The following is a 13055-nucleotide window of genomic DNA, read 5'->3' as shown; positions in this document are numbered from 1 at the left end:
TAATTAACATAGTGTGGCAAAATCTACGTTATTGTATTACATGTATGTACTGCAGGATTACACAAGTACTGTGCCTAGAGACTGGGCTTTTGGTCGACTATATAACTACAATCTGACCATACTGTAAACTTCCCGTACTCTGTGTATTATTTTGACTAGCAATTTTGCCAGCAATTTGAAATAAAAAAGCAACTTGAGCAATTAAAGTGTGTTCCTGAAATCAGGTACTGGTTATTAGAGGTATTATGTCATTGAGTATTGAAATCTTCATCAAATGTCCACTTTTTCCACAAAATGGCGGCCAGTTTGGGGGCCATTTTTGAGAAGATTCATCTAAATATCTGTTAAACATTTATTGATGTTAATTCTGATGTAAAAAAAGGGAATTTTGGCCCATCTAGCACCAAACTAACGACACATAATGAAGTCTATGTAATGACGCTAATGTTAAATGGCGGCCATTTTGAACAATGGCCGCCATATCTTCCTAAGGGCTAATCTTGAATGCCTCCATATCCAAAAATGTTTAGAATATATTAATCTACATGTGTGCCAATTTTGGTGCTTTTAGACCAATTTGAACAATTGGTCTGCTATGCCGCTGTACCATAACAGGAAAATCGGTTTCGTTTGGTAACTAAGAAACAGGTAAGCGTGCTTTCTGAAGAAAGGAAGGTTATAAGGGTTAAGAACTCTCTCTCTCTCTCTCTCTCTCTCTCTCTCTCTCTCTCTCTCTCTCTCTCTCTCTCTCTCTCCATCTTCTATACCTCAAAACACATGTATATGAAATTCATATGTATATATATATACTGTATATATATATATATATATATATATATATATATATATATATATATATATATATATATATATATATATATATATATATATATATATATAATATATAGATAGATAGATAGATAGAAATATGTGTGTATGTATTTGTGAGTTTGTCTGTTCTTAGAAATAAATAAATTAGCAAAGTCTTTAAAAATTAATTCTTTCGTTTCGAAAAAAGTTAAAACTAAACTTTAAAAAAAAACGCAAACCTTTATGGCATTATTTTTTTCTGTCGGTTTGTTTTTAATTGAATAAAAAAAAAAGACTACAAAGTTAAAAAGTTATACACGTAAAACTTTAGGCCTACGTCGAAGCCTCTGTACACGGTGCACCAACTTTCTCATTATGTGAAACATTCCCCATCTGGTAAAACTACAAGATTCGCCTTTTTCCTCATTAAATGATGACAAAATATCCTGTGTGGTTTTTTCCCTCGTTAGTAGAATATTTTGATTCAGATATTCTGAATGTTGTATGAGAGAGAGAGAGAGAGAGAGAGAGAGAGAGAGAGAGAGAGAGAGAGAGAGAGAGAGAGAGAGAGAGAGTTGAAATGAAGCTAGATAAAACATTAAATAGACAATCCTAATATCTTGTCAAATTTGTTAAATACAAATATCATATCCTTTTCAATCGTTCATATCAATAATTCGTCTTTTCTGCTTAACCTTTTTCTTATTATTGTAATTGTTTTATTTTCTTGATATTATATTATTATTATTATTATTATTATTATTATTATTATTATTATTATTATTATCATTATCCAGGAAAAGTAGAATTTTACAATCTCAAGGACCCCAATAAGGAAACCGGCCCAGTAGAGAAAAGAAACTGATAAGTCAAGCATAGACTATTGAATATAAATAACCAAAAATTATATACCAATGGGAATAAAAATGTTCAATAAACATATAACTAATAAAATGTGAGCAAATCTAATATCAACTTGCTCAACTGAAGCGTATATATTACACCAAGTTTGAACTTCTGAATTTCCAAAGATTAAATTTCTGATGAGGAATATCGTTTCACAATTTGGATACAGTACGAATAAAGCTTTAGAATTCTAGTTAGTATTTAGCAATAGAAAGATGAAACAAGACTAGACTTAACTTAATTAGTGCTACATGGTATAGTGTCACGACACTTTGGAGAGGGGTGACTTGAAACTAAATGTGAAGAAGAAAGAAGCTGTGGAGAGCAGTAAGGAGGGTAGGCGCAGGATAGCTATGCATGGAAATGGAGGCTCTTTTATAAAGGAGGTGGAACACTTCAAATACTTTATATCGCCTTTAAGTCAGGAGGGAGGATGTGAGGCTGAAGTTGAGAATAAGGTAAAAGGATCTTTTGGGGAAGTGGAGGGAGGTAGCAGGAATGGTATGTAATAAGAAAATACCAATCAAGCTAAAAGTCAAGATGTTAAAAAAAAGTGGGCTCAAGATGAAAAGAGGAAGCAAATCTTGAGAGAACTCAGAGGGTATTACTGTGGTAGATTATGGTAATATCACTGTCCTAATTTCTTGAATCCATCTTTAGCCTCAACAATTTTAGTCTTCTGTTATACCCATATTTTGGGGCTCAGGCCATGTCGTCCTGATGGAAGGTTCCTTTCAGTAGCTTCATAGGGCATATTTATCTACAGTGATATTCCCAGAGAATTTAACTTAAGGTCTCCAGAATTCTACCTCCTGGCGCGAATATCCTTAAAGTTTCCTTATAGGATATCGCATAATATCGGGACGTATTCCTGACATGCCCCATAGCAATCTGCACCCCGCATTGCGTTTATGCTTCGAGGGGAAAAAGTGGCAAAATAAAAGAGGAGCCGTTATAAAATTCTCCTCCTCCGTTACTTTTTGAGTACTCGGATGGCGCCATAATCGTCGGCCATCTTTATTCCTTGTAGCGTTAAGCCGGTACTTCTAGATACAGTAATATTGGGAGGGATCCTGCCAAGGCCTTTCATAGGAAGAAGGGCGGGTCCATCATGTCGGGTCAAGAGACGGGTAGATGGATTTAGTCCTTTGCTCTCATTCGAGACAAGGTCTATATCCGAGCAGTTAGCTGTCCACAAGCAGCAAAGGCAGACCTCCCACCAACCACTGAGTCTTCCTATATTAAATGATTACTAGGTTTGTATATCGCGTCGGAACAAATGACAATTTGTCCTAAATTTTATTTCTCCTAGTTATACAAACCCGTAATCATTTGATATAAATGCCCGCCCTACCACCCGTCTCATGTTCCACATTGAGCCTAAAGCGTTTTAATGAGGAAAGCAGCTGGCGGTGGGGGGGGGGGGGGAGCTAGGCTCTGCCCCCATACCGCCAGCCAACCAATCAGCACAACTTCCTGCTTTTCTTTCTCTCCGGCTGGTTCAGCTGAGCGGAAGTGAATTCCCATATTAAATGAGTACGAGGTTTGTATATCGCGTCGGAACAAATAACAATTTGTCCTAAATTGTGTTTTTCCTAGCTATACAAACCTTTAATCATTTAACATAGGAATTCCTATATTAAATGATTACGGGTTTGTATAGCTAGGAAAAATATAATTTAGGACAAATTGTCATTTTCTCCTCAAAACAAAGTTCCTTTTTCTCTCCATCTTCCCTAGTCCAATTACTTGATCCTTCCAACTGAATCCGTACTATATCCGATGATGTAGGCTTTTACCTCTACATCAAAGGATATTTCCTCCTCAAAACAAAGTTCCTTTTTCTCTCCATCTTCCATAGTCCAACTACTTGATCCTTCCACCTGAGACAGTACCTTATCCTATAATGTAGGCTTGTACCTCTACATCAAAGGATATTTCCTCCTCAAAACAAAGTTCCTTTTTCTGTCCATCTTCCATATTCCAACTACTTGATCGTTCCAACTGAGACCGTACTTTATCCTATAATGTAGGCTTGTACCTCTACATCAAAGGATATTTCCTTCTCAAAACAAAGTTCCTTTTTTCTCTCCATCTTCCATAGTCCAAGTACTTGATCCTTCCAACTGATACAGTACTTTATCCTATAATGTAGGCTTGTACCTCTACATCAAAGGATATTTCCTCCTCAAAACAAAGTTCCTTTTTCTGTCCATCTTCCATAGTCCAACTACTTGATCCTTCCAACTGAGACAGTACCTTATCCTATAATGTAGGCTTGTACCTCTACATCAAAGGATATTTCCTCCTCAAAACAAAGTTCCTTTTTCTGTCCATCTTCCATACTCCAACTACTTGATCCTTCCAAATGAGACAGTACTTTAGCCTATAATGTAGGCTTGTACCTCTACATCAAAGGATATTTCCTCCTCAAAACAAAGTTCCTTTTTCTGTCCATCTTCCATAGTCCAACTACTTGATCGTTCCAACTGAGACAGTACTTTATCCTATAATGTAGGCTTGTACCTCTACATCAAAGGATATTTCCTCCTCAAATCAAAGTTCCTTTTTATGTCCATCTTCCATAGTCCAACTACTTGATCGTTCCAACTGAGACAGTACTTTATCTTATAATGTAGGCGTGTACCTCTACATCAAAGGATATTTCCTCCTCAAATCAAAGTTCCTTTTTATTTCCATCTTCCATAGTCCAACTACTTGATCGTTCCAACTGAGACAGTAAGTTATCCTATAATGTCGGCTTGTACCTCTACATCAAAGGATATTTCCTCCTCAAATTAAAGTTCCTTTTTATGTCCATCTTCCATAGTCCATTTACTTGATCCTTCCAACTGAGACAGTACTTTATCCTATAATATAGGCTTTTACCTCTACATCAAAGGATATTTCCTCCTCAAAACAAAGTTCCTTTTTCTGTCCATCTTCCATAGTCCAACTACTTGATCGTTCCAACTGAGTCAGTACTTTATCCCATAATGTAGGCTTGTACCACTACATCAAAGGATATTTCCTCCTGAAAACAAAGTTCCTTTTTCTCTCCATCTTTCATAGTCCAAGTACTTGATCCATCCAACTGAGACAGTACTTTATCCTATAATGTAGGCTTGTACCTCTACATCAAAGAATATTTCCTCCTCAAAACAAAGTTCCTTTTTCTGTCCATCTTCCATAGTCCAACTACTTGATCGTTCCAACTGAGACAGTACTTTATCCTATAATGTAGGCTTGTACCTCTACATCAAAGGATATTTCCTCCTCAAAACAAAGGTCCTTTTTCTCTCCATCTTCCATAGTCCAACTACTTGATCCTTCCAACTGAGAGAGTACTTTATCCTATAATGTAGGCTTGTACCTATACATCAAAGAATATTTCCTCCTCAAATCAAAGTTCCTTTTTATGTCCATCTTCCATAGTCCAACTACTTGATCGTTCCAACTGAGTCAGTACTTTATCCTATAATGTAGGCTTGTACCTCTACATCAAAGAATATTTCCTCCTCAAAACAAAGTTCCTTTTTCTGTCCATCTTCCATAGTCCAACTACTTGATCGTTCCAACTGAGACAGTACTTTATCCTATAATGTAGGCTTGTACCTCTACATCAAAGAATATTTCCTCCTCAAAACAAAGTTTCTTTTTCTGTCCATCTTCCATAGTCCAAGTACTTGATCCTTCCAACTGAGACAGTACTTTATCCTATAATGTAGGATTTACCTCTACATCAAAGGATATTTCCTTCTCAAAAGAAAGTTCCTTTTCTCTCCATCTTCCATAGTCCAACTACTTGATCGTTCCAACTGAGATAGTACTTTATCCTATAATGTAGGCTTGTACCTCTACATCAAAGGATATTTCCTCCTCAAAACTAAGTTCCTTTTTTTGTCCATCTTCCATAGTCCAACTACTTGATCGTTCCAACGTATTCAGTACTTTATCCTATAATTTAGGCTTGTACCTCTACGTCAAAGGATATTTTCTCCTCAAAACAAAGTTTCTTTTTCTGTCCATCTTCCATAGTCCATGTACTTGATCCTTCCAACTGAGACAGTACTTTATCCTATAATGTAGGCTTGTACCTCTACATCAAAGGACATTTCCTCCTCAAAACAAAGTTTCTTTTTCTGTCCATCTTCCATAGTCCAACTACTTGATCCTTCCAACTGAGACAGTACTTTATCCTATAATGTAGGCTTGTACCTCTACATCAAAGGATATTTACTCCTCAAAACAAAGTTTCTTTTTCTGTCCATCTTCCATAGTCCAACTACTTGATCCTTCCACCTGAGACAGTACCTTATCCTATAATGTAGGCTTGTACCTCTACATCAAAGGATATTTCCGCCTCAAAACAAAGTTCCTTTTTCTGTCCATCTTCCATATTCCAACTACTTGATCGTTCCAACTGAGACCGTACTTTATCCTATAATGTAGGCTTGTACCTCTACATCAAAGGATATTTCCTTCTCAAAACAAAGTTCCTTTTTTCTCTCCATCTTCCATAGTCCAAGTACTTGATCCTTCCAACTGATACAGTACTTTATCCTATAATGTAGGCTTGTACCTCTACATCAAAGGATATTTCCTCCTCAAAACAAAGTTCCTTTTTCTGTCCATCTTCCATAGTCCTACTACTTGATCCTTCCAACTGAGACAGTACCTTATCCTATAATGTAGGCTTGTACCTCTACATCAAAGGATATTTCCTCCTCAAAACAAAGTTCCTTTTTCTGTCCATCTTCCATACTCCAACTACTTGATCCTTCCAAGTGAGACAGTACTTTAGCCTATAATGTAGGCTTGTACCTCTACATCAAAGAATATTTCCTCCTTAAAACAATGTTCCTTTTTCTCTCCATCTTCCATAGTCCAAGTACTTGATCCTTCCAACTGATACAGTACTTTATCCTATAATGTAGGCTTGTACCTCTACATCAAAGGATATTTCCTCCTCAAAACAAAGTTCCTTTTTCTGTCCATCTTCCATAGTCCAACTACTTGATCCTTCCAACTGAGACAGTACCTTATCCTATAATGTAGGCTTGTACCTCTACATCAAAGGATATTTCCTCCTCAAAACAAAGTTCCTTTTTCTGTCCATCTTCCATACTCCAACTACTTGATCCTTCCAAGTGAGACAGTACTTTAGCCTATAATGTAGGCTTGTACCTCTACATCAAAGAATATTTCCTCCTCAAAACAATGTTCCTTTTTCTGTCCATCTTCCATAGTCCATGTACTTGATCCTTCCAACTGAGACAGTACTTTATCCTATAATGTAGGCTTGTACCTCTACATCAAAGGATATTTCCTACTCAAAACAAAGTTCCTTTTTCTGTCCATCTTCCATAGTCCAACTACTTGATCGTTCCAACTGAGTCAGTACTTTATCCTATAATGTAGGCTTGTACCTCTACGTCAAAGGATATTTTCTCCTCAAAACAATGTTCCTTTTTCTGTCCATCTTCCATAGTTCAAGTACTTGATCCTTCCAACTGAGACAGTACTTTATCCTATAATGTAGGCTTGTACCTCTACATCAAAGGATATTTTCTCCTCAAAACAAAGTTTCTTTTTCTGTCCATCTTCCATAGTCCAACTACTTGATCGTTCCAACTGAGTCAGTACTTTATCCTATAATGTAGGCTTGTACATCTACATCAAAGGATATTTCCTCCTCAAAACAAAGTTCCTTTATCTGTCCATCTTCCATATTCCAACTACTTGATCGTTCCAACTGAAACAGTACTTTATCCTATAATGTAGGCTTGTACCTCTACATCAAAGGATATTTCCTCCTCAAAACAAAGTTCCCTTTTCTGTCCATCTTCCATAGTCCAACTACTTGATCGGTCCAACTGAGAGTACTTTATCCTATAATGTAGGCTTGTACCTCAACATCAAAGAGTATTTCCTCCTCAAATCAAAGTTCCTTTTTTTGTCCATCTTCCATAGTCCAACTACTTGATCGTTCTCACTAAGTCAGTACTTTATCCTATAATTTAGGCTTGTACCACTACATCAAAGGATATTTCCTCCTCAAAACAAAGTTCCTTTTTCTGTCCATCTTCCATTGTCTAACTACTTGATCATTCCAACTGAGACAGTACTTTATCCTATAATGTAGGCTTGTACCACTACATCAAAGGATATTTCCTCCTCAAAACAAAGTTCCTTTTTCTGTCCATCTTCCATAGTCCAAGTACTTGATCATTCCAACTGAGACAGTACTTTATCCTATAATGTAGGCTTGTACCTCTATATCAAAGAATATTTCCTCCTCAAAACAAAGTTCCTTTTTCTCTCAATCTTCCATAGTCCAACTACTTGATCCTTCCAACTGAGACAGTACTTTATCTTATAATGTAGGCTTATACCTCTACATCAAAGGATATTTCCTCCTCAAAACAAAGTTTCTTTTTCTCTCCATCTTCCATAGTCCAACTACCTGATCCTTCCAACTGAGACGGTATTTTATCTCTTAATGTAGGCTTGTACCTCTACATCAAAGGATATTTCATCCTCAAAACAAAGTTCCTTCTTATGTCCATCTTCCATAGTGTAACTACATGATCGTTCCAACTGAGTCAGTACTTTATCCTATAATGTAGGCTTGTACCTCTACATCAAAGGATAATTTCTCCTCAAAACAAAGTTCCGTTTTCTGTCCACCTTCCATAGTCCAACTACTTGATCATTCCAACTGAGTCGGTACTCTATCCTTTAATGTAGGCTTGTACCTTTACATCAAAGGATATTTCCTCCTCAAATCAAAGTTCCTTTTTATGTCCATCTTCCATAGTCCAACTACTTGAAAGTTCTAACTGAGTCAGTACTTTATCCGATTATGTAGGCTTGTACCTTTACATCAAAGGATATTTCCTCCTCAAAACAAAGTTCCCTTTTCTGTCCATCTTCCATAGTCCAACTACTTGATCATTCCAACTGAGTCGGTACTTTATCCTTTAATGTAGTCTTGTACCTTTACATCAAAGGATATTTCCTCCTCAAATCAAAGTTCCTTTTTATGTCCATCTTCCATAGTCCAACTACTTGATCGTTCCAACTGAGTCAGTACTTTATCCTATAATGTAGGCTTGTACCTCTACATCAAAGGATATTTCCTCCTCAAAACAAAGTTCCCTTTTCTGTCCATCTTCCATAGTCCAACTACTTGATCTTTCCAACTGAGTCAGTACTTTATCCTATAACGTAGGCCTGTACCTCTACATAAAGGATATTTCCTCCTCAAAACAAAGTTCCTTTTTCTCTCAATCTTCCATAGTCCAACTACTTGATCCTTCCAACTGAGACAGTACTTTATCCTATAATGTAGGCTTTTACCTCTACATCAAAGGATATTTCCTCCTCAAAACAAAGTTCCCTTTTCTTTCCATCTTCCATAGTCCAACTACTTGATCCTTCCAACTGAGTCAGTACTTTATCCTATAATGTAGGCTTGTACCACTACATCAAAGGATATTTCCTCCTCAAATCAAAGTTCCTTTTTATGTCCATCTTCCATAATCCAACTACTTGATCCTTCCAACTAAGACAGTACTTTATCCTATAATGTAGGCTTGTACCTTTACATCAAAGGATATTTCCTTGTGAAAACAAAGTTCCTTGTTCTCCTCCTCCTCTTGCTGCTGTTCCTTTTTTGGGGGGGGGTTTATATTTCTTTAAGGAATTTTTTTATTTTTTGCTGCTTCTCTTCGTACTTCTCTTCTTCTACTTCCTCCTGATCCTTTCTCTTTTTTTTTCAGGATTTCTTTTTATATTTTTGCTGCTTCTCTTCCTCCTCTTGCTGCGGCTCCTTTTTTATAATTTTTATTAGGTTTTCTCGTTTTTCTTTTGCTGCTCCACCCCCTGATCCTCTTCGTCCTCTTGCTGCTGCTCTTTTTTTTTTTTGTATTTATTCTTAGGTTTTTTTGTTTTTTTTTTTGCTGCTCCTCATCCAGTTTCTCTTCCTCCTCTTGCTGCTGCTCCTTTTTTTTTTCTTCTTTTTTTTTGGTTTTTATATTTTTTTTAGTTTTTTTTTTTTTTTTTTTTTTTTTTTTTGCTGTTCCTCCTCCTGTTTCTCTTCCTCCTCTTGCTGCTGCTCCTTTTTTTATTTTTTTTTTATACTTTTTTTAGGTTTTTTTTTTTTTTTTTTGCCGCTCCTCCTCCTGTTTCTCTTCCTCCTCTTGCTGCTGCTCCTTTCTTTCTTTTTTCTTTTTTTATGGTTTTTATATTTTTTTTTCTTTTTTTTTTGCTGCTTCTCCTCCTGCTTTTCTTCCTCCTCTTGCTGCTGCTCCTTTCTTTCTTTTTTCTTTTTTTTATGGTTTTTATATTTTTTTAGTTTTTTTTTATTTGCTGCTTCTCCTCCTGCTTTTCTTCCTCCTCTTGCTGCTGCTCCTTCTTTTTATATATTTTTTTAAAGTTTTTTTTGTTTTATTTTGCTGCTTCTCCTGCTTCTCTTCCTCCTCTTGCTGCCGCTCCCTTTTTCGTATATATATATATATATATATATATATATATATATATATATATATATATATATATATATATATGTATATATATATATATATATATATATATATATTTTTTTTTTTTTTTTGCTTTGTTTTTTGCTGCTTCTCCTGCTTCTCTCCCTCTTGATGCTGCTCCTTTTTTTTCTCTCTTTTTTTTGGTTTTTACATTTTTTTTAGGGTTTTTGTTTTTTTTTTGCTGCTTTTCCTCCTGCTTCTCTTCCTCCTTTTGCTGCTGCTGCTCCTTTTTTTATTTTTTTTATTTTTTTAGGTTTTTTTTTTGGGGGGGGGCCTGCTTCTCCTCCTGTTTTTCTTCCTCCTCTTGCTGCTGCTCCCTTTGTTTTTTTTTGGGGTTTTTTTTTGGTTTTTATATTCTTTTTTTAGTTTTTTTTTTTTTTTTTTTTTTTTTTTTTTTTTTTTTTCTTTTTGCTGCTGTTGCTCCTGTTTCTCTTCCTCCTCTTGCTGCTGCTCCCCTTTTTTTTCTTTTTTTATATATATTTCTTTTTTTTTTTGCTGCTTCTCCTCCTGCTTCTTTTCCTGCTGCTGCTGCTGCTCCCTTTTTTTTTTTCCCTCCTGCTGCTGCTGCTCATTTTTTTTTCTCCTGCTTCTCTTCCTCCTGCTGCTGCTGCTCCTTTTTTTTTTTTTTTTTTTGCTGCTTCTCCTCCTGCTTCTCTTCCTCCTGCTGCTGCTGCTCCTTTTTTTTTTTTTTTTTTTTTTTTGCTGCTTCTCCTCCAGCTTCTCTTCCTCCTCCTGCTGCTGCTCCCTTTTTTCTTTTTTTGGGGGGGGTTATATCTTCTTAGGTTTTTTTTTTTTGCTGCTTCCCCTCCTGTTTCTCTTCCTCCTCTAGTTGCTGCTCCTTTTTTTTTCCTTTTTTGGGGTTTTTATATTCTTTTTTTAGGTTTTTTTTTCAGCTGCTTCTCCTCCTGCTTCTCTTCCTCCTCTGGCTGCTGCATTTTTTTTTTTAGTTTTCTTTTAATCCTTTTAGTATTTTATTTATTTTTTTTTTTTTTTGCTGCTTCTGTTCCTGCTGTTTTTCACGACCCCCAGCTGTTTGTAGACTTTTCGCTCATAACTGATGCTGTTAGCTACTATCAATTGTAGCTGCTAATTACTGTTGCTGCTAGCTGCTGCATGCTGTTGCTTTCTGCTACTAGCTGCTGCATGCTGTTGCTTTCTGCTACTAGCTGCTGCTACTTGCTACTGCTAGCTAGCGTTGCTAGTGCTGCTGCTTGATGCTGCTACTGCTGCTCTTGCTTGCGGCTGCTGCTGCTGCAGCTCTCTGCTGCTTCTGCAGACTGCTGCTTCAGCTGCTTTTGCTAGCTGCAGCTGCTGCTACCTTTGGTAGCTGCTGCTGCTTTTGCTAGCTGCTGCTGCAGCCTACTGCAGCTGCTGCTTGCTCCTGCTGCAGCCGCTCGCTACTGCAACTGTTGCTGCTGCAAGCTGCTGCTGCTAGCACATGCTGCTTGCTGTTGCTCCTAGCTGCTGCTAGCTGCTTCTGCTAACGTCTGCTGCATACTGCTGCTAACTTCAGCTGCGGCTGCTGCAAGCTACTGCTAACTGTTTCTTTTCCATTGCTGCTGGATCTGCTACTGCTGCTAACTTTGGCTAGCTGTTACTATCTTCTGCTCCTGCTATTTGATGCTCCACAGCTGTGAGTTCCTAAAAATTTGGACTGATGCTGCCCACCTAACCATGAATGCCTACCTCCAAAAGATGCAGCTTCTCTTCCCAGCCAAAGATGTCTTGGTTCAACCTCCAAGAACTTGTCTGCATACTAGAAGAATCCCAGCTTCATCCCTCTGCATAGCCAGTCTTCTAGATTATTCCCCCAGAACCACCCGAAGGTTGGTATCCAAAGGAATAGATCTAGATATCCGACCATTTGTACGCTTGACAAACATCTTGTACTTGTCCATCAAGGTACACAGCATACTAGAATCAGCCAGGTTTTTTCCCTCTGCAGATCCTGTTGTCCTCCAGGTTATTCCAAGCATCGTTCAAGCTGGATAGTTAAGCCTTGCATCCTTTAAGCTGGGGGCAGTCCATCCAAGCGTCCTTCAAGCCAAATATTTTCAGGTGTCCTTTCCAGTGAAACTGATGTCCTGAACCTGTCCAGAATGGGTGAAGTACAAAACTTAACAAAAAGATTATTCCTTTCCAAACAACACTAAACAGGAAAAAAAAATCCTTTCCAAATAAAATTAAAGAAAAATTTTATTCCCTTTTTCCTATAAATATTTTTTTTTGGTGGCGATATTATAATCACCATTTTTTTTTTTCTTTTTTTGGTGGGGATACTATACTCCCCATTTTTTTGTTTTTTTATTTGTTGGTGACGATATTATAATCACCTTTTTTTTTTTTTTTTTTTTATTGGTGGCGATATTATAATCACCATTTTATTTATTTTTTTTTTTGGTGCCGATATTACAATCACCACTTTTTTTTTTTTTTTGGTGGGGATAGAAACCCCAGTTTTTTCATATTTTGCGTTGGGATATAATTCCTCTTTAGTTTTTTTTCCAGCCCTGCCTTCTCGTCTCTTGAAGGGCGAATCTATTCAACTGGCTATCCCATATTAAATCCCCAGTCTGCTCACCAGAAATTTCCATATGATATAATTCCTTCAACTCGGGGTGTATTTGAGAGAGACCGTCTACAAATTGGGTAATAGCGTAATTCTTATGGTTTAATTCCCTCTCTAGGTTCATGTTTCTTTCCATCATATGTTGATACTTCTCCTTATAAATTGCAAATTCGTCTGCCACTGAAGTTAGATTCCTAATTTCTTCTTCCAATTTTTTATTCTTC

The 13055-nt window shown here is 36.9% G+C and overlaps 1 protein-coding gene across 1 annotated transcript in view; it reads right to left on the bottom strand.

Annotated features, from left to right (window-relative positions):
• LOC137649188 (flagellar attachment zone protein 1-like) overlaps positions 1-13055 on the bottom strand; it is a 34226-nt gene that overhangs the window by 20227 nt on the left and 944 nt on the right. The window contains exon 1 of the mRNA XM_068382176.1: positions 12844-13055. This exon is cut by the window's right edge and continues 944 nt beyond it. Coding sequence (XP_068238277.1) covers positions 12844-13055 — 212 coding nt within the window. The remainder of the gene's footprint in view (positions 1-12843) is intronic.

The sequence above is a fragment of the Palaemon carinicauda genome, chromosome 11, assembly GCF_036898095.1.
Source record: "Palaemon carinicauda isolate YSFRI2023 chromosome 11, ASM3689809v2, whole genome shotgun sequence".
NCBI classification, from domain to species: Eukaryota; Metazoa; Arthropoda; class Malacostraca; order Decapoda; family Palaemonidae; genus Palaemon; species Palaemon carinicauda.
This window is presented reverse-complemented; position numbering and strand designations above follow the sequence as displayed.